The sequence below is a fragment of the Musa acuminata genome, chromosome BXJ3-6, assembly GCF_036884655.1.
Source record: "Musa acuminata AAA Group cultivar baxijiao chromosome BXJ3-6, Cavendish_Baxijiao_AAA, whole genome shotgun sequence".
Taxonomy (NCBI): domain Eukaryota; kingdom Viridiplantae; phylum Streptophyta; class Magnoliopsida; order Zingiberales; family Musaceae; genus Musa; species Musa acuminata.
This window is the reverse complement of record NC_088354.1, coordinates 40,498,017-40,518,636: the sequence shown is the minus strand read 5'-3', so window position 1 is coordinate 40,518,636 and position 20,620 is coordinate 40,498,017. Positions and strand designations below refer to the sequence as shown.

Genomic DNA, 20,620 nt, shown 5'->3' with positions numbered 1-20,620 from the left:
CTAATATGGTTTGATCGAGTAGAAGTCTAAGTAAAAATGAATCACTGACTTATTTATGATTACGATTAAAATATCTATAAGATCTATTCGATACAGTGTCGACAGTCTCCTGCACGATGATGGCGATGCGCGTCCCCTCCTCAACCACTCGTCCATACTTTTCCCGGCATCGGTTGTACGTCACGCAATCCCGCGACGTAACACTTCACGTTGCTCGGGTCCGGTGATCGAGACGTGTTTTCGTCACCGTCTTGTTGTTGGCATTTCGAGAGTTGATTGCTCGTATAAACCCGAAATCGCGTCTATCTAATTATTTTCGAGAGTTGATTGCAATATCACGGAATAGGTTCAAATTTCTTCTTGCGTATATCGAGGCCATTTCAAATAATATTACACGGGATATGATGGCAAATTGCACGTAGTCAGTACAAGCTTTTTCTTCGCTATTATGAACGGTGACGTGATGAGACTACCCAAAAATAATAAAGAAGCTGACATCGCTTATTTATTGTTACCAACCTATTATTTGTTACATGCACAACGAATCCTTGGGATGAATTATTGCCGAGCACTAGAGAGCAGCTTACGGCCTACAGGAGAAGCACAGTGGATCCAACTTTGTGAACAGTACATGACACAAAGTGGAGAGAACATGAGCTAAATTTTGACGGAGTTGATCGTGGGCACTCTTGACGTGTTGTGGTAGTCGTCTGCCATCACCCAATGAGAAGGTACGATCGGTCTGTCCTCATGATTCAGTTGCCCACGTCAATGGGCCTTCTACCTGAGCTGTCGAACAATTGCTCCCTAAAGATGCCATGCAAGCGATCAAAGAGCTCCTTCTTCATCCCGTCCAAGGCGCCGTCCAGCTTCTCGATCAGCTCGGTGGAGTTCTTGTTGTATATGAACAGCCCATTGTACAGCTCGTAGCTGTCGCTGCAGGTGTTCTGCACCAGATTTAGTAGGGTTTCGTAACCTTTGGTGTTGATGGGCGTGGACTTGAGGTCCAGCTTCGCGAGCACCCTGCCTATGGTGTGCGTCAAGAACTGGATCTCTGCTGCCGTTTCGTCGTGCTCTGCACACGACATCTCGACCATCCGGCAGCCCTCCCGCTCGAAGATCTCGAGGAACGCGTGGCACCGCTCGACCCGGTCGTCGGAGTCGCCGATCCGGACTTTGTCGTAGACGAACGGGAGCCCGGCCCAGCCGTGCTTGCCGCTCTCGGGGCCGAACATGGGATGCGTGCACAGGATGTCGAAGTCCGGGGGCAGCAGCTGGAGGAAGAGGTTCCTGGGAAACTCCTTGACGGAGAGGACGTCAACGAAGAGAGTGCTGCGGCGGAGGCGCTGGATGGGCAGAGACCGGAGCACGGCCTCGGCGGAGAGGATGGAAGTGGAGAGGAGGAGGACGTCGGGGTGCTGCTCGCAGAGGTCGTGCTGGTTGTCGAAAAATGCCACGCCGAGGGAGCGGGCGGTGTCGGAGTAGTCGGTGCGCGAGTACGCGAGTACCTCATGGCCTTGGGCGGCGAAGGTGCGGGCAAGGAACTGGCCGAAGTTGCCGAAGCCGATGACGGCGATCTTGAGCTTGGTGCCGCGGTCGAGGAGCTTAAGCGGCTGCGGCTCGATATCAAGAACAGGGGGCGTGTCGCGGGCTTGGATGGTCATGGTGGCACGGCAGCGAACAGGGACGGTAATGGCACGGCCGACAGGGACGTGGTGGCACCGGAGAGGGGCTGCGCGAGTGCGGGAGGAGGCGGGGAGGAGGGTGGTGTTGGAGGGGAGCACACGGGAGAGTAGCATTTTGCGTGTAGCAAGGGAAAGAAAGAACGGAGCGGAGTGGTGTGGTATATGCAGCAGCAATACACAGCCACCTGCTACTTCCAATTCTTGTGATCTTAGAGCTTGTTGGCAAAGAGGGTGGAAGATAAATAGGAACAGAGGTTTTGTCCAAATTCGGTGCATGTGATTCATGTGTTTGATTCTTGTGATCTCAGAAGAACTCGCAAATCCTTTTACCGACGGCATTGCTTTCATTTCTTTTTCCAACCATATATATATATTTTTTTTACCAAACGTGTTTCATTCAATTGTTTGTGACCCAAAATGTCACTGTCCGAATGCATGTAATGTTTCCTTTATGCTTTGCTGCCACATTTCATCATCACTTTTGAATTGGGATTGCGTGGTTTGAGTTCATAAGCGGGCTGTGTGTGACTAAATTATTATATTTATTTTGCCAAAAGTAATCTTATAAAATCTCTCGAGCCTCGTTTAGATTAATTAATTTTTTTTTAATTTGAACTAGTATTGCTAACATAATGTTGATTTGATCTCATAAATGTCGAATAAGAACGTGTATAATCGTTTCATATTTACCTCAACCTAATGATTACTTATGACTATGTTAAAAGGTCGTTGGTGCATTCTCAAGAGATTATCTCCCTCGACTAAGTCATTTAAATCTCTTACTAATTTAAGCGTCGAAAGGATTTTATTGAGTTTACTCTTGATGTAGATTTTAAAAAAACTTTGCTCGAATCTCTAGCTTCCCTACACCTCATCTTGAAACTAATTCAAAAATAAACCTCGATTGATTCTATATTCGATCGACATGTCGGACAATAAAAAATTTACTAATTGATTAACATAATGAAATAATATGAATTTAAATAATTAAATGATAAATCCATTGTCAAGATTGATATTAAAAGATATTGTCATGTCAATCATATTATCTTTAATCATTGTAACCATGGTCAACTTATGTTAGTAATTGCATGTACTCTGTTCCGATTGTGTGTAAACCGATGTCTATTTCTCATGGATTAAGTGCCATCACTAATATATTTAAGCAGGCATGTCATTCAATATAATGAAAGCGCACGAGTGTAGTTCATTAAAATGCCTCAGTTTTGTGTTTGAACATTTGACGTTATTGTTAAATACTTAAGTTACATTTAGTTTTGAAATTTGTAGACGATAAGAAATACACTGTCATTTAATAAGTAACCATCACGTGAAATCCTATGTAGAAGGAAAATGTCTGAATCATCTTTCATCAAACAAGTCCGAGACAGACAGTTCAAGATTGTCCCCCACTTATCGCTTATGTGGATAAGAGGCTAAAAGAGAATCGTTGAGGATGGTTAGAGGCTATATCCTTATTATTTATATTTTATGAAATATTTTAACCCTTTGTGAAAAGATATAAAGATTCATCTTTACTACGATGAGAGGAATATTCTTCTTTTGATGACTCAAGTCTGCATTCATAAACTTTGGGTTACTAACTTGAGCATTGAAAAGATCGGATCGAAAAATCTTTTTCGACCTCGATCTTCGTACAGATGATACCTCGAGAGCTCGATGTTTTTTTATATCGGAGGCACCTCGGATACCCCTACGATGTCTTGTTGATTAAGATGTCAACCATTAGTAGATAGACTATTGAATATTGCTAAATAGTTTTTATTGGTGAATAATTAATTGTGCATCGATATGGTTGGTCAATAATGTTTGCTTTATTGGTTCCCCGAGGAACAAGAAGATCGAGTTGTCATGCGACTAAAATGAATTGGAAATCTTCTTCCATAAAACATTGTGATTCCAAATGTTCCACGACGTATTCCACAAATATGAAAGGCATCAATTGTTATAGATGTGGATGGTACCTCCCGGTCCTGCAATGCCGTGAGCATCTTTATGCGATTTCGGGTTTTGACACTCTGTTATCTGTCAACAAAATCGAACAGGAAATCACGTGATCTTCACCATCGATCTCTTCATGCTTATATCCATAAACCACACAAATCTTATCTTAATTTCCTATAGTATTTATTATTAGTTGAGCTAATTATTGATTATCTATTATAATTAATTATCTTTAGTATTTCGATCCTAATAATTTTAAAAATTATATTGAAATCTTTATACTTGCTAAAGTTGAATATTTAATCTCGTTTCTTCTCACGTCAACTCTGTCGATAAAAATATCATACGTGCTGTCATGCGTAGAAAATAATGTAAAAAAAATTAAAGAAATAATTTTATAGGATTAAAAATTAAGAGAAATAAAGGGGTTTCGTTAGAAAATAAATAAGATAATATTATTTAATTGCTCCATCTTTTCTTTTTGAGTCTTCAAAGGTTTTATTGGGAAACGAAATAAAACACTAAGTAGAAAGTATCTCTCTCTTATAGGAAAGGATGAAATCGAAGAAGGAAAGTGCTTTCATAGAAGTTACACAAGAAAAAAATAATATAATATTTTCATCAGCAAAGTCAACGACGTGAGAAGAAACGAAGTTTAAATGTTTCATTTTCCTAAGTATAAAGATCATAATATAATTTTTGAAAGTATAATGATCGGAATACTATATTAATTAATTATTAAAGATAATCTTGTTAGCTTGATTTTATCATGTTTTAGCGTTATTTTCGAATGTGACAACACGTGTGATATTTCTGTCAGCGAGTCAACGACACGAGGAGAAATAAGATTAAATATTTTACTTTTGTAAGTATAAAGACCCATTATAATTTTTGAAAATATAATGATCGGAATGCTAAATATAATTAATTATTAAAGATAATTTAATTTTAAGTATATTGGATTAGTAGCTGTAGGATTAATTAGTACATCAAATCAAATCGTGATAGGAAGAATAATTGCGAAAGCGATCGACAGATTAGCGAGAAACCAGTGAATGACGAATGTCCTAACTTTGGCCTCACGGGCTACTGATGATTCGAATACATTATTGCCAGTCGACAGGGTAGAATAATTTGCGCCCTGATTGCATTATGATAAGCTCCCTCGTTTTCCACATGACGCCGTAATACACGTAAAATAGAACACATGGTTTTCATCCACTTTCCTGTGGAGTTGTACTTCCATCTTACTGTGCCAATAAATTATTTCTGGTTTTGGGTAATTCTTTTGTCATGCCCAATATGCAGATCATGGTGATAAAGATGAAGAAGATATATGAGAGTCTTTGTAGGAGAGCTGACTTTTAGACTCTGAATTATGTATGGATCGACTTCTGAGCTGAGGAAGGGGTGTTTAAATCATTTAAATTCTGCTTCTCACCTTATTCCTAAAGTAATATCTCTCGAGTACCCATCAAGATAATTTAATCGATCTCCTATTTACACCTTAAGATCAATGGATCTATCAATTCTTGTACGATAAAAGTCTTCTATTGATGATCGGATTGAACTAAATTATGATGATGCTTAGATCCATGATTTAGATGATGATATTAGTTTTATCGTTTATCCTCGTAGGATACAATAACAAGTCAAGTAAAAAAGAAGCTCGAAAACCCTCTTATTGATTTATTAATTTTTTTTATTTGCTATGCATGAAATTGATAAATTGAATAAAAACTATTTCTTATATTTATCTTATAAACTTTTAATTTGCCACTCGATCCCAATGGCATACGCCCCAACTACCATCATAATTATAATGAAAGTGATTGCCCTATAATTGTGCTTCGACATGGTTAGTCAATAATTATGCCTCTATTTCTCTCCGATGCACGAAGGACATTCACGGGGAATTCACGTACATTGGCTGGCGAACAATTGGTAATCTGAATTGTTAGGTTTGATGTGACTGCAATCATGGCCTGCCTAAGAAGTGTTTGATTGCATGTGATAAATGCTTTTAGTCCTTTCACGTGTCATCCAAGTCTTCTTTCGTCCCTCTTCTCGTCGTAAGTTTGGTCGAGTTATCTAGAAGAACCAAGTATATCCCATTAAGATTCCTATGGGTACTTAAATTAGAACGAATGTGATGTAAAGTGTGTTGGATAGCGAGAAGTGCACGTCATGATTTGTGGTTGCGACTCACTTAATATCGACACATAGGACTATCTAACTTGATATCGAACCCGAGGAGATGATACGACACTAATGATTTTGTTGGTGTCATCTAATGTGGATGGAGATGAAGGCATTTTGCCTGCGGATACATTCTACTGTTCAGCTACGGATTTGCCCGAATCAAATCAAACCTTGTAATTATAATGATTTCCATTTCTTCGATGCGACACCATAAGATTGGCTTTGGGACTATCATCCAAAGAAGCATGTTTTAAAATTTGAGCAAAAAAAAAAAAAAGAATTTAATTAAGGTATTATTTTATTTATAAAATTGAGAAACTAGAATGAGATTCATGTGAGATACATAAAAAACATCATCTAGTATAAAAATGGTGGTGTGTGAATTAAATATTATGGAACCAATATAAGTGATGGGGATTCCGTTAACGTCATCGATAATGATGTCTTCGTTATTTCCATAGTCATTGTGGATTGACGAGTTCTGTATATCAAAAGTGATATGATGAGAAGCACTAGAATTCACAATCCAATTATTTGGACGAGTGGTCGGAATAGTCATGATATTTGTTTAAGACCATTCGGATATAGTAAGAAGTCTAGGACGATACCGACAGGCTTTCACGGAGTGATACCCTGGTATCATCAACAAGACAAATTGATGTCGCTAGACAACGAGAAAAGAAAGAAAAATCTTGCTTTAAGGCAAGAGTGGCTCTAATACTATAATATATTAAGAAATGATGAGAAGGACTGATGAAATTTTATTAACGTGAACTTTATTTATACGATGAAAAGATTTTTTTCTATCATTTGCGTCTTTCAAACAACCAAAAACTCGCCTTCCAAGATGAAGATGCACCTTCACGAATCTCCGCATGCTGTCGCGCATCTGCTCTTCGCTATTGTGTTGGGTTCAGACTAACCCATCAAATCTGACAGCAACGTACGACCCACCAACAACAGCGCCTCCTCAGCTTCCTTCCTTCCTTCCGCCGTGCGTGAAACGAACAACGCATGCGACGGAGTGAGAGGGACGGATGCGAATTACTGGACACCTATGGCTGCTGCTGCATGCGGTGCGAGTTGCAGGGAATTCAATCCATTGTTCGCCGGTCAACCACGTTGCATTACATGAACACGGAACAGAAATCGAAGTCTTCGGTGAGGCGATGCGTCACGAGCGACTGTATTAGGTTCATGTGCTCCAACCGTGTGGAGTATTCCTCCATCACGTATTAGTATTCCGCTAATCCACTCCAAGATTCCATTTATATGAGAATCATCTTCTACTTGAATTAGCAATGTCATTAGGACCGATGAATAATATTATTCGTTATATTTTATTGTTCTCTAATCTTTAATTTTTTTTAATGAAGTTCGTATCAATTATTTTGAACTTGTGTTTTTACTATTGCTTCTCTTAATTGTTGTTATCGTATATATATGAAGATCTTGTTTCCCGTATATTATAATCAAAATGATTACTCGATAATTGACCTTTAATATTGCTCCGACAATGATTAAGCTTTTCTTTCTTGCTCGAGTAAAACGAGATTCACGTGGAATTGACATACCATTATTGGCTGGAAGCCAACTCAAACATCGTGTCGTTGGATTTGATGTGACAATGATTGCGATTTGAATGCCAAATGTTATTAGTGAGATATTGGACGGAGGCATTGGCATAATGGAAATCATAATGCCAAATGTTATTAGTCTCATATGGGTATCAAAATATGCATTGGATTTTTTAGCTAGTTATCAAAATATGTAATGGATCTTTTACCACCAATTTAAGTAAATCATAATTTAAGTTTGAATCTTGTATTTGTCTATCTCTTTCTTTTTTTTAATATTTGATTACAAATATATATATATTTGATCTCTTTCGTACTTTTGTGAAGATATGGGTTTTTATTTTTATTTTTGGAAGGATCACTTTCTTGATCCATTTGCTTCTTTCTTTTTTAGTTATGATCTTTCAAGCACTTGTTTTATGAGATTTCTTTCTTATTAGGTACTTATGTTTTTTCTTTAAAAAATACTCATTTTATTTTGATATTTGACTAAATCTTTCAAATCATCATTAATCTAAGCATCAGAAGGTTTTTGTTAAATATGTTTTTGATGTAAATTTTTTTTTTAATTTTAGATTAATTTTTTAGCTTTATAATATCTCGAGTATCCTCGAATCTAATCCACGTGTGAGATAAAATTAAATTATTTATGATATAGTACGAGTATAAAAAGAAACAATATATTTAATTTATTTTTAAATATTTAAAAAAATATTTTTATGATTTGAATCCTGTTCTCTCGTGTCGTAAACGAACAGCCTTTACCTTTAAATCTTCACGCATGACGTTGAGATCGAATACAACAATCGGTGACCAGATTGGATGAATTGTTGGCTGCAGCATCGTGCGACGACTGTTGTGATGGCCACATCCGCCCGACCACGTTAGCTCACGAGGGCGGAGAAAACATATGTAATTTTGTGCCGTCGAGACGGCGACGCGTTCGACCTTCCACACCGATCGGAGACGACCAACCAATCACTCGGTGCATCAGGTTCACGTGCTCGGTCACCAACTCATATTAAATGTGTTAATTTGACGTGGTCGCCCAGTGAATGCTCACTAAATCCTCATGGACCCCACCACCACCACCACGACCCTCGATGAGTCATGAGGGACCCACCACCTGCTTTTCTTCTTCGCCACATACGATATTTTAGTTTTGATATTATAAGATCTTCCCAACCTAACCTAACTAATATTTCAATACTGACTCTCTTATCTCATCATCTAATTAATACTTTAAACCTAAAAAATATATACTGAGCAACGGAATATTCGTTTTGATTCTACCATTATATATTGATTTAGGTGCGTGCTTATTAACATTTTTATCTTATCAATTAATTAATTAATTAATCAATCAATCCTTCTTTGTTTCCTCAAACCAACGAAGCTTAATAATTGACGAATATTGAAATATCTTTTGATTCAGAATGGGAGAACAAATCGTGGAAAGGGTACTAAAAAGCAAATTCGCTGTCTCTGTTTATTTCCGATCGCGAGGGGCCCACATCCATGTCCGCATGAATCACATGCACCCGACTCGGAACAATAATGGTGTCAGTGTGTGTACGTATATATATATATATATATATATATATATATATATATATATATATATATATATGTATGTATGCAGCCATCATATCGGCGAAAGCAAAGCAAGCGAGAGAAGGGGAAACAGATCGAATTAGGAGGTGGTCGCACGCTGCCTTCTCTTTCTTTCTAACCTTTCGAACGCGCAAAATGCTGCTTTCCCGTGTCCTCCCATCGAACACCACGCTCCTCCCCACCTCCTCCCATGCTCGCGCAGCCCCTCTCCGGTACCGCCACGTCCCTGCCGGAGGCGGTGCCATTACCGTCCCTGTTCGCCGCAGTTTTGCCATGACCATCCGAGCCCGGGACGCCGCCCCTGTTCTTGATGTCGAGCCGCAGCCGCTTAAACTCCTCGACCGCCGCACCAAGCTCAAGATCGCCGTCATCGGCTTCGGCAACTTCGGCCAGTTCCTTGCCCGCACCTTCGCCGCCCAAGGCCATGAGATACTCGCCTACTCCCGCACCGACTACTCCGACACCGCCCGCTCCCTCGGTGTGGCATTTTTCGACGACCAGAACGACCTCTGCGAGCAACAGCCCGACGTCGTCCTCCTCTCCACCTCCATCCTCTCCGCCGAGGCCGTGCTCCGGTCTCTGCCCATCCAGCGTCTCCGCCGCAGCACGCTGTTCGTCGACGTCCTCTCCGTCAAGGAGTTCCCCAGGAACCTCTTCCTCCAGCTGCTTCCCCCGGACTTCGACATCCTGTGCACGCATCCCATGTTCGGCCCCGACAGCGGCAAGCACGGCTGGGCCGGGCTCCCTTTCGCCTACGACAAAGTCCGGATCGGTGACTCCGACGACCGGGTCGAGCGGTGCCGCGCGTTCCTCGAGATCTTCGATCGGGAGGGCTGCCGGATGGTCGAGATGTCGTGCGCGGAGCACGACGAGACGGCGGCAGAGATCCAGTTCTTGACGCACACCATCGGCAGGGTGCTCGCGAAGCTGGACCTCAAGTCCACGCCCATCAACACCAAAGGTTACGAGACCCTACTAAATCTGGTGCAGAACACCTGCAGCGACAGCTACGAGCTCTACAATGGGCTGTTCATATACAACAAGAACTCCACCGAGCTGATCGAGAAGCTGAACGGCGCCTTGGACACCACGAAGAAGGAGCTATTTGAGCGCTTGCATGGCATATTCAGGAAGCAGCTGTTCGAGGGCTCAGCTAGAAAATTCGCCGGCGGGGACAACTGAAGCACCACCATCGATTCGATGGTCTCTTAACATGGAGAATGCAGAGATCTAGAAAGACAGGAAAAGGATCATCTCCTGTTCCACCCAATCGCTTTTGTGTGTACAATAAACTGCTTCTTTCATTGTTGGCAGTGATTCATCCATGTAATAATATGTTAACAACACAAAATAAATTCTCTCACTGTCTCGTTGGTGGCTTTACAGCAGTCGCATCGTCCTGCAAACATGTATCAATCAGTGATGAAGTACCAAAGCTTATTCATAGTTGTGGGATGAAAACATACTCTCTCTCTCTCTCTCTCTCTCTCTCTCTCTCTCTTTCTCTACTATCAGAATAATAATTTAAAAGTATCAGCCATATGACATAAATGTCAAATAATAAAATTCTCTCGATTAAAATATATTTATCGAATAACCCAACTCTAATATGTTTTTTTTTTTCACTTGGAAGTACTTTATTACTCTTCAAGCATTTATTGTTTCAGAAATCGAAAGTAATTAGTCAATTATAATAAGTTAGAAAACAAAGCTCTGTGGTGAATGAACACGCAAGAAACAAGTTGGCATTCTATATTCGCAATTAATGGTTTTTATATCCCTAATGTTAACCCATTGAATCTTATCTTTTTCCTGCACGTTCGTACAGTTCTATCCATCTCTTGCCTGTTCAATAAAGTATCGCAGTTTGCACATGGAAAGGTTCGGATGTAACGTGAGAAGGTCAAATCTAGTTTTGGGCAGTGAACGTATCGTATGGTAACCGTGCGAGATAAACAACGTTATCATAATTTCGCTTAAGTATGTATTAGGGCTAATTATAATTTCTTTTTTTATAGTTCAACCTCCCTCCTTACTATTTCGGTTCCTATACTTAAAAATTTTATATTGAAATTCTAAATTGAAATCTCTATAGTTATAAAATTGGCACGTATATGTACGACTTTATTAAAAATAATACAAAAATGATAGATAAAAAAATAATTTTAATATTTCAATTGGTGACCGACGACAGTGCTACTAGGAGCCGTGAGTGGTTATTGTAGATAAGGAGAGTGATTACAAAAGATGAGTATCACTCACTACATCGGCATCGATGCAAATGCATAGTGACTTTAATCTTTCGTTACTGTTTTTCTTATCCACAACAGTCACTCGTGACCCTTAGTAATGTTGTCGTTTGCCACCATTGATGACATCCACCATTACTAATTGGAACGTTAAAAATATTTTTTTGTTTATTATTTTTATGTTTTTATCAATAAAATCGATAACGTTAGGATAAATAGACCTCCATATTTCACTTTCATAACTACATGGGTTATAATATAAATTTTTTAAGTCTAAAAATCAAAATATCTATAATTAGCCTTATTTATATGGATAGAATAATATGTTTCGAGTTATTGATATTGCTTTTTATTAGAAAGAACATAAGTAAAAGACTGACTTGTACGCTCACGCGTGTGGACCCAAATATGAGATTCATCGATAGAGACGTAAACCATCCACATTCATTCATTCATTCATCTAAATGTGCAATAGTCTCAACACATTCATTCAATTTGGAAACTAATGGAAAGAAAACCTAAAAGAAAAATAGCGAACAATGATTAACTGATTAAAAATATTCAAACATCACTATCTAAACATGATGACCGCGTCTTGTCATTAGGTCGGTAGTCACACTCAATAAAATTTGATTATAATTCATCGATATTTTTCATTATAATTCATATAAAGTTTGATTGGTCTATTACAAGTTTAACTAATCAATTAGATTATAATTCTATTTTGAATAGGAAAAACTTACGGAGAAGAATTGTACGCTCACGTATGGACCCAAATATTATGAGATTCATCGAAAGAGACATATAACATCCACATTCATTCATCTAACTTTGCAATAGTCTCAAAACAAATATATATCACGACTCTATTTAGAAACTAACGAAAAAGAAAACCTAAAAGAAAAATAGCGAACAATGATTAACTGATTAAGAATATTCAAACGTCATTATTAATCAATTAGATTATAATTCTATTTCGATTTGGATGGAAGCTGAATAGGTTGATACTAATTCGTTTTAGTAATTTGGATTAAAGTGGACTCGAATGTTAAACAAACATGCTTGTTAGCATGACATATAAGAAAAACATTTCCTTGTTAATACACTTGATTTTATCAAATCAATGAGATTAGAAAACAAATACTCTCTACATGAAAGTTCCTTTTATTTCAAACATACTAAAATTAGAGATGTTAAGAGAGGTTGAACATAATCATTAAAGGTCAAATCGAAAAAATAATTCGATTTGCTCCGACTTAAAATCATTTCGGACCTACCTAATTGAATCGATTAATTTGATTTGGTTAATCGATTAATCGATTTTTAATTTATGTAATTTAAAAAATATATTTTTTAAATGAATCGATTTGATTTGGTGACTCGGTTTAGTTTAATTGAACCAAATCAAAATTTTAATCTAATTGGACCTATATTCTCAAAAAATTTATATCAAAATATCATTCTAAACATTCTAAATAACTAAACATATGCTTAAGTAGTTTTTTATTTTTTGTATTAAAAAATACCCAAGAGAAATAATGATTTCACATACAATCCTTTTTTTTCTTAATAATTAAAATATGTAGTGATATATATAAATTAAAAAATCATACAAATCATTAAAGAGATTATTAATAAAAAATAGAGTTCATACTTGAGACAAAAAAAAAAAAAAACTAAGAGAGGACGATGAGAAAGAGCGATGAACATTGATTTTAAGAACAAATTTTAGAGTTTTTGAAGCATTTGGATTGAGTTGATATTTTTAAAATTAAGATTGATTCGATTCGATTGAATCGATTAAACAAAATTAAAGAAGAGTAATTCAAAACTAGAATCATTTATAGCCTTCAAAACTAAATTATTAATGAATCGAATCGGCCTGATTTAGGTTTAATTTAATTTAAGTTTAATTTAATTTTTCGATTCGATTTGAACAAAGGTTGCTAACTCAACCATCGGAAGGAATTTTAAGAGACACATTAGTGTAGTTTCTGTAAGCAACGATTCAAAATAGAATATAATTTTCTTTTTTTTATCATTAGATCAGTAGTAACTATCGAATGCCCTAAGATATATTCTTTTCGTTCTTAAAATATGAAAGTACTCGAAAACTAATCAAATCGGATCAACTTCATCATATCATTTTTCACATGATAACATAAATACGTCACCCATTCACAATTTATGCATCTCATCGCAATACAACTCCTTCGGCTACCGCCCAAAGGAACATTCGTTGGGTCGCCCATCTCTCGTTAAAATCCAATAACGGTGACGAGATCTAATGTGAATTATTGCACGCAACGTGCAATAATTCAACCACACTGCTGTATAATCCAACCACGCCGATACACGGAATAGTGGTTGAGAAGGCGATGCGTGGAGCCCTCCCCTCCGCGCCAATTGGAGTCGCACAGCACCACCACAAGGCCACGTAGAGTGCCCACCCGACATATGGCACCAATTATTGTACCCGTTCCCGACATATGGTACCAATTATTGCACCGCGTTGTTTGGCATCCATCCCACGCGATTTCCGCTCGCCGCTCGCGTTTACATTTTATCCTCTGCCATATGGGTTTGGTTCCTCGTTGCCGCGTAAAGAGGGAGTTCACCTAATTAAGTGGTCCGACCTCTCTCTCAATCATCGGTTTGTTCCGTACTTGTGCCTACTTTTCTTGGTTAAAGATGATTTAGTCTTGTTTTTTGTCGTTTTGCCTTTTCCAATTACTAGTACTTGAAGTATTTAGAGTTATGCCAACGTATGATATAGCATACTGTCATTGTAACTTCTTGGAACTTGGATTCAGCTAAATTGGAAGTAAAATGAGATTATATAAAACTTACTTTACCCTAAGTTAGTAACGAATTATCATAATTGAATCATTGGGTATCACTAAACACGATTACTTTTCCCCTATCTCTCTATGGAAATGAAAAAATAGATTTCATATTGGTCCAATTAATTTTCATCATCCCCTCCCACGGTTATAAACTAAATATTCTTAAACGGGTTCCTATATATCAACTACTCAGGTGAAAGATTTGAGATCCAACTGCTAAATAGGACTATCGGTCATAGAATTATTTATGAAATATTTTTAGATAAATTTCTCGAAAATTTTCTTATTTTTATTTTTATTATTATCATACCATTTCCCATTTATTCTCCTAGGAGCGCGATAAAATTACTCCTAGTTTTCATCGGTTATCACTTTTACCCCACCACCTATGCCCTTCGTCGTGGCCACCTTCACCTCGCCTCAACTGCACGTTCTCTACTCTTCCTTGGATACGCACCCTCGCTCACACTTATGTTGTCCACTTCCATATCAATTGTCGAGTTATAGTCATCTCTCACTTTGTTATGCACTCGTCGATCCTTCTCCTCTCAAGGGTTGTCGACGAGGCATCTCACCCTCTACATCCAAAGCTCCATTGTGGAGGATTGTACTACATTATTACCTCTGCTTAACACTCCCATGGAAGCCAAAAGCTATCTTCATTTATGATTTTAAGTGCATGACGACGAGAGTGAGGTGTGTGGGCAAGGACGATGATGAGAGTACAAGAGAAAGGTTGATATTAAAGGTACATAAATGAGAAAAATAATGAGAGCACATGGGTCGAGTAAGGCATGGAGAAGGTAACACAATGGATGATGACAAGAGGTAAAGACAACAATTGACAAAAGCAATAAAAGAAAAGAGTAGGTGAGGCAAGGGTAGTAGGGCAAAGATGAGGGATGGAGGCCACAGCTAGGTAGGGACAATTTCATACTTTAGAAAACAAAGAGTACACCATTAGAACGAATGAAAAAAGAATGTTAATAAGAAAAAAAGTAAAATAGGAGATTTTGTTTGAGAAATTTGCCTAATATTCTTTGTGCAATAGAGAAATAATATATATATATATGTATATATATATAAAAGAGAGAGAGAGACAGAGAGAGAGAGAGAGAGAGAAGGGAAATAAAGCAAGGGAATCAGCGAAAGGATCTCCGAATCTCGAGGCACTCCATCATACCCACATGAATCACATGCACCCAACTCTCGCCTTAAAGCTTTGGTGCTTTTATATAGCCAACTCTGAGCAAAACGTAGCCAAACAACGAAAACGAATACGAAAACAGAGTGCATCAGGAGGTGGCTGCCGACTGGTCTTGTCTTCCGGTCTAACCTTTGTGTCACGCAAATGCTGCTCTCCGGTGTCCTCCCCTCAAACACCACCCTCCTCCCCACCTCTTCCCACACTCGCGTTGCCCCTCTCCGGTACCGCCACGTCTCTGCCGGCGGTGCCATTACCGTCCCCGTTCTCCGCCGTTCGGCCATGACCATCCAAGCCCGTGAGGCCGCCCCTGTTCTTGATATCGAGCCGCAGCCACTTAAGCTCCTCGACCGCCGCACCAAGCTCAAGATCGCCGTCATCGGTTTCGGCAACTTCGGCCAGTTCCTTGCCCGCACCTTCGCCGCCCAAGGCCATGAAATACTCGCCTACTCGCGCACCGACTACTCCGACACCGCCCGCTCCCTCGGTGCGGCATTTTTCGACAACCAGCACGACCTCTGCGAGCAGCACCCGGACGTCGTCCTCCTCTCCACCTCCATCCTCTCCGCCGAGGCCGTTCTCCGGTCCCTACCCATTCAGCGCCTCCGCCGTAGCACGCTCTTCGTCGACGTCCTCTCCGTCAAGGAGTTCCCCAGGAACCTCTTCCTCCAGCTGCTGCCCCCGGACTTCGACATCCTGTGCACGCATCCCATGTTCGGCCCCGAGAGCGGCAAGCACGGGTGGGCCGGCCTCCCTTTCGTCTACGACAAAGTCCGGATCGGCGATTCCGACGACCGCATCGAGCGGTGCCGCGCATTCCTCGAGATCTTCGAGCGAGAAGGCTGCCGCATGGTCGAGATGTCGTGTGCAGAGCACGACGAGACGGCGGCAGAGATCCAGTTCTTGACGCACACCATCGGCAGGGTGCTCGCGAAGCTGGACCTCAAGTCCACGCCCATCAACACCAAAGGTTACGAGACCCTACTAAATCTGGTGCAGAACACCTGCAGCGACAGCTACGAGCTCTACAACGGGCTGTTCATATACAACAAGAACTCCACCGAGCTGATCGAGAAGCTGGACGACGCCTTGGACACAATGAAGAAGGAACTATTCCAACGCTTGCACGGCATCTTTAGGAAACAGCTGTTTGAGAGCTCGGGAAGAAGGTCCATCGATGCGGGCAAATGAAGCGTAAAGCTTAACCAGAGTCGATTTGGTCGTAGATCTACCGGAGTTGCAGAGGACCTCTGTTTCCACAGTTCGACCCCAATTGCTTTTCTGTAGATAATAAATTGCTTCTTTGGTATCTCGCAATAATCCACTCGAAGGAAACACGAGAGATGTCAAGTTCTTCATCAACCAAATAATAGTTCTTCATCAACAAAACCAAATAATAGTTCTCACACTGTTAACTTACAGAGTTGGCGATGTACACGTTAGCTAATAATTTATTGAGCTACATTGGCATTCCGCCCTCGATGCCAGTAATGGTCTCCATCTCCTTGCCATGCTGCCAGCTATGTCGACACAGTGCCTCACCTCGTGACTCCATAATACCCCAAACGTGGAAAACGTTGGATGGAAATATGTGCAAGTCGGTGGAAATAATAGATAAAAAGTTACAATGTTCTCTCTGGCTCGCTTCAGATGAAGGCTCAAAATCTAAATTACCAACACGGCTAAGTTACAATGCTCAGATAATGATACCTTTAGAATCAACATGACGCTAAACAATTTAAATTAAAGAGCAGATAGATAGATCATCAAACAACTTGTACATGGATTCAGTTCTCTGACAATAATTTATTCAGAATCAACAAGATCTAGTAAATGTATTATCACCTACGGATGAAAGTTACGAGGTGGAAACAGTGATTCTAAACTAAAGGGAAAGATCAGCCAAATCAAAAGTTCTAGACACAGCCTTGTTCCAAGACTCGGACCTCTTCTTTCTGTGAGCCTCATCTAATTTTGGATGGAAGACTGTGGTCTTTTCTTTGTGCCCCGCTGAGTATATCTGTTCTTCGGTCCAGACACCAATAGCTAATCCAGCTGCGTATGCTGCTCCAAGTGCAGTAGTTTCGACATCTGCGGGTCTAACAACGGGGCTCCCCAATAGATCAGCCTACGACAGATATTACAGATAGTAAGGGTTACTCTGGAATTCTAAAGATCTATATGGCTGTAAAAAAATGTATCAGCATTGTGAACGACAAAAACTAAATGACGAAACTACCAAATTCGAATCTGTTATATTCGAGACAAGTTTAGCGCATAATCTGAGAGCATCAGCGTAATACTTGTTCTTGGTTTTACGAGAAATTAATCTACTAAGCAACAAAATTGAACAACAATCAATAATATTAGGAACAAAAAACGACCAAATTACAAGTAAGTCTGAATCTGTCTTCCGGATCAACTTTCAAGAATTTTTTTTCCCAAAAATGATAATTCAAGCATCAGGTAATGTGTCATACAGTTCATGAAGAAACTTCATAATCATTAAGAAGCGAAACAACAAGTTTACAGAGAGTCACACTGATTCCAAGTTAACGCACCAAAGTAATCTTATATTATTAGATCTGAATAGGATCACCAGCAGCAAAATAATTAGAAGCACAAAAAGCCAAAGTGATCATGACAATTGCAGTTCAAAACAGAAAACAAAGAGCTAAAAAGTGGGCAGGAAAAGAAACGAAAACTATCGTAGGTCATAGTCTCAACAACAGAATTTGCTCATTAGATCATCTATCATTGGCAATTATTAATGCTAAAGAGAATGCAAGAGTCAGATAACTTTGTACTAATGCAAAAAAATTCCTTGTAAACATTTTCTTCGTAACCACAAGTATTTGAGCTTTTTAGTTTACAAGATAAATTGAAACCCCAAATATATATTTGTGCGATAAAACACCATCAGAAGATTCAATAAAAAGCATATTAACTAATTACTTCAGTTGAAATGCAAAAGAATCAGAACGCTATTGTTTTAGGCTTTTCCTATTGTCATACTTAATTCAAGTCAATTCTCACAGTAAATTTACAACAAATCCATAGGAGCAGCAATCCACATACAGATATAACAATTTACTTGGATAAACTTAGATAACAGAGAAGCTGAAAGAACTCCGAGATGAATCAAAATCGAAGCTTTATGCTATGTGTTACCTGTATTTGCATAAGAAGATTATTGACGGTGGCGCCTCCGTCGACCCGAAGCAGGAATTCCCTTACATTGGTCTTCGCTTCCCCTCGCTCCCCAGCATCCTTGTGCATGGAAGCCAGCACATCGTTTACCTGAAAGCAGATGCTCTCGAGCACCGCCCGCGCTATGTGCCCTTTGTTGGTGAACCTGGTGATTCCGATGCAAACCCCTCGAGCGTCGTCCCGCCACCACGGCGCGAACAACCCGTTGAACGCCGGCACGAAGTACACGCCGCCAGAATTCTCCACCAGCTCTGCCAGATCCTCGATCTCCGAAGCGGTGTGGATGATCCCCATCCCGTCCCTCAGCCACTGGACCGCCGCGCCGGCGATGGCGATCGAGCCTTCCAGGGCGTAGCTGGTGGGCGCCTCCGGGCCAAGCTTGTAGGCGACGGTGGTGACGAGGCCGTGCGACGAGCGGACGATCTCGTCGCCGGTGTTGAGCAGGATGAACGCGCCGGTCCCGTAGGTGCTCTTGGCCTCGCCTTTCCGGCACAGCTGGCCCAGCATAGCGGCGTGCTGGTCGCCGAGGCAGCCGGCCAAGGGGATCCCGGCGAGGGGCCACCCGTTGGCGATCACGCCGATCTTCTCCGAATTGCTGATGATCTTGGGCAAGATTTCGATGGGGATTCCCAGGGCGTCCAGGGTGGGGCGGTCCCAGTCTAGGGTACGGAGATCCATCAGCATGGTCCGTGCGGCGTTGGAGCAGTCGGTGACGTGCAGGCCGTGCACCGGATTCTCCTCACGGTCCACCGCGCCGCAGCCGCCGGTGAGGTTCCAAATCATCCAGGTGTCGATGGTGCCGAACATGGCGTCGCCGGAGCGGACGGCGTCCCTGACCACGTCCACGTTCTCCAAAAGCCACATGATCTTGAGGGCGCTGAAATAGGTGCTGATGGGGAGGCCGCAGGTGGGGACGAAGTGGTCGCGCCCGCCGGGGAGGTCGCGGACGAGGCGGTGGCAGATGGTGCTGGTGCGGGCGTCCATCCACACGATGGCGTTGTAGAGGGGGAGGCCGGTGGATCGGCTCCAGATGACGGTGGTCTCCCGCTGATTGGTGAGGCCGATCGCACGGAGGCCAGCGTCGACGTTGTGGCCAGCGGCGGTCGCCTTGTCGAGGGCCTTCGCCATGCACACCCGCACGCTCTGCACGATCTCCGTCGGGTCGTGCTCCACCCATCTGCGATCATCATCCGAACTACCATTAACATCACCTGATGTGGGAGGAAGAAGAAATGCCAACAACAGCAACAGTACCCGGCTTCGGGATAGAATTGGGTGAACTCTACTTGGTGGGAGGCGATTGGCTGAGCGTGGCGATCGTAGATGATGAATCGAGTGCTGGTCGTGCCCTGATCGATCGATCCTATGAAGAATTCTTCTCCTCCCGACATTTCGTATCGATCGATGCAAGATTCTCAACTCCTGCCAGGCTCTGCCGCTGCTGCAGTCGTTCGAGTTTGGAATGGTTCCAAAGAGAGAGATGCGAATCAGAGAGAGGGGGAGAGCGATGGCGGTGGAGAAATCAACGGAGAGAGTGTAGCGTTGGGAGTTGGGCTTTTGGAGCACCACAAGAAGTCCGGAAAGGGATGAACGGGAAATCTGCCTCCGAGAGAGAGACTCTTTGACGGATAAGATCGACGATGTTTCCCATCTACTTTCCTACCAATTGTCACTTACCGATGACGCCATGTTTTGCTACCCAACAATTTTACGGAATAAAAAATATAATAAGGAATATAATTATCCAATAAAAAAATATAATTATCCAATTTTACGCAACAATTAATTTAATTACTAAATATAATAAACATATAATTATTAATTTTAAGTGATTAGTAATCCTACTCAAAGAATTTTGATCAAACGAGTCGAGTTGAAGATGAATGGCAATGTATTTATTATATTTCAAGTTGGACTTTACAATGCATGTCCCCCCAAGTTGGATTGGCCGTAGCTTTTTATTTCTCGTACGACGGAAGAGACGACCAAAACAAGGAAGCAACCACCGAACGTGACGCCCAACAGAGGCACAGATTTCGACAGCTGAGGGAATCTCCATAGTTTCTTT

At 40.9% G+C, this 20,620-nt stretch overlaps 2 protein-coding genes and 1 pseudogene across 2 annotated transcripts; 1 reads left to right on the top strand and 2 right to left on the bottom strand.

Moving 5' to 3' along the window:
- Positions 1-487: 487 nt before the first annotated feature.
- On the bottom strand, positions 488-1,900 carry LOC135640422 (arogenate dehydrogenase 2, chloroplastic-like). The gene has a single exon (XM_065154824.1). The coding sequence runs from the start codon at positions 1,797-1,799 to the stop codon at positions 756-758; it is 1,044 nt and encodes a 347-aa protein (XP_065010896.1). The 5' UTR covers positions 1,800-1,900; the 3' UTR covers positions 488-755.
- Positions 1,901-9,074: 7,174 nt separating this feature from the next.
- On the top strand, positions 9,075-16,651 carry LOC135639923 (arogenate dehydrogenase 1, chloroplastic-like; annotated as a pseudogene).
- Positions 16,652-17,079: 428 nt separating this feature from the next.
- LOC103990068 (glycerol kinase) lies at positions 17,080-20,188 on the bottom strand. Its single transcript, XM_009409096.3, has 3 exons — positions 19,807-20,188; positions 18,514-19,729; positions 17,080-17,470 (listed from the first exon to the last, which is right to left on the bottom strand). Exons 1-3 carry the CDS (start codon positions 19,941-19,943, stop codon positions 17,228-17,230), a joined length of 1,596 nt encoding a protein of 531 aa, XP_009407371.1. The 5' UTR covers positions 19,944-20,188; the 3' UTR covers positions 17,080-17,227.
- Between the last annotated feature and the right edge of the window lie 432 nt (positions 20,189-20,620).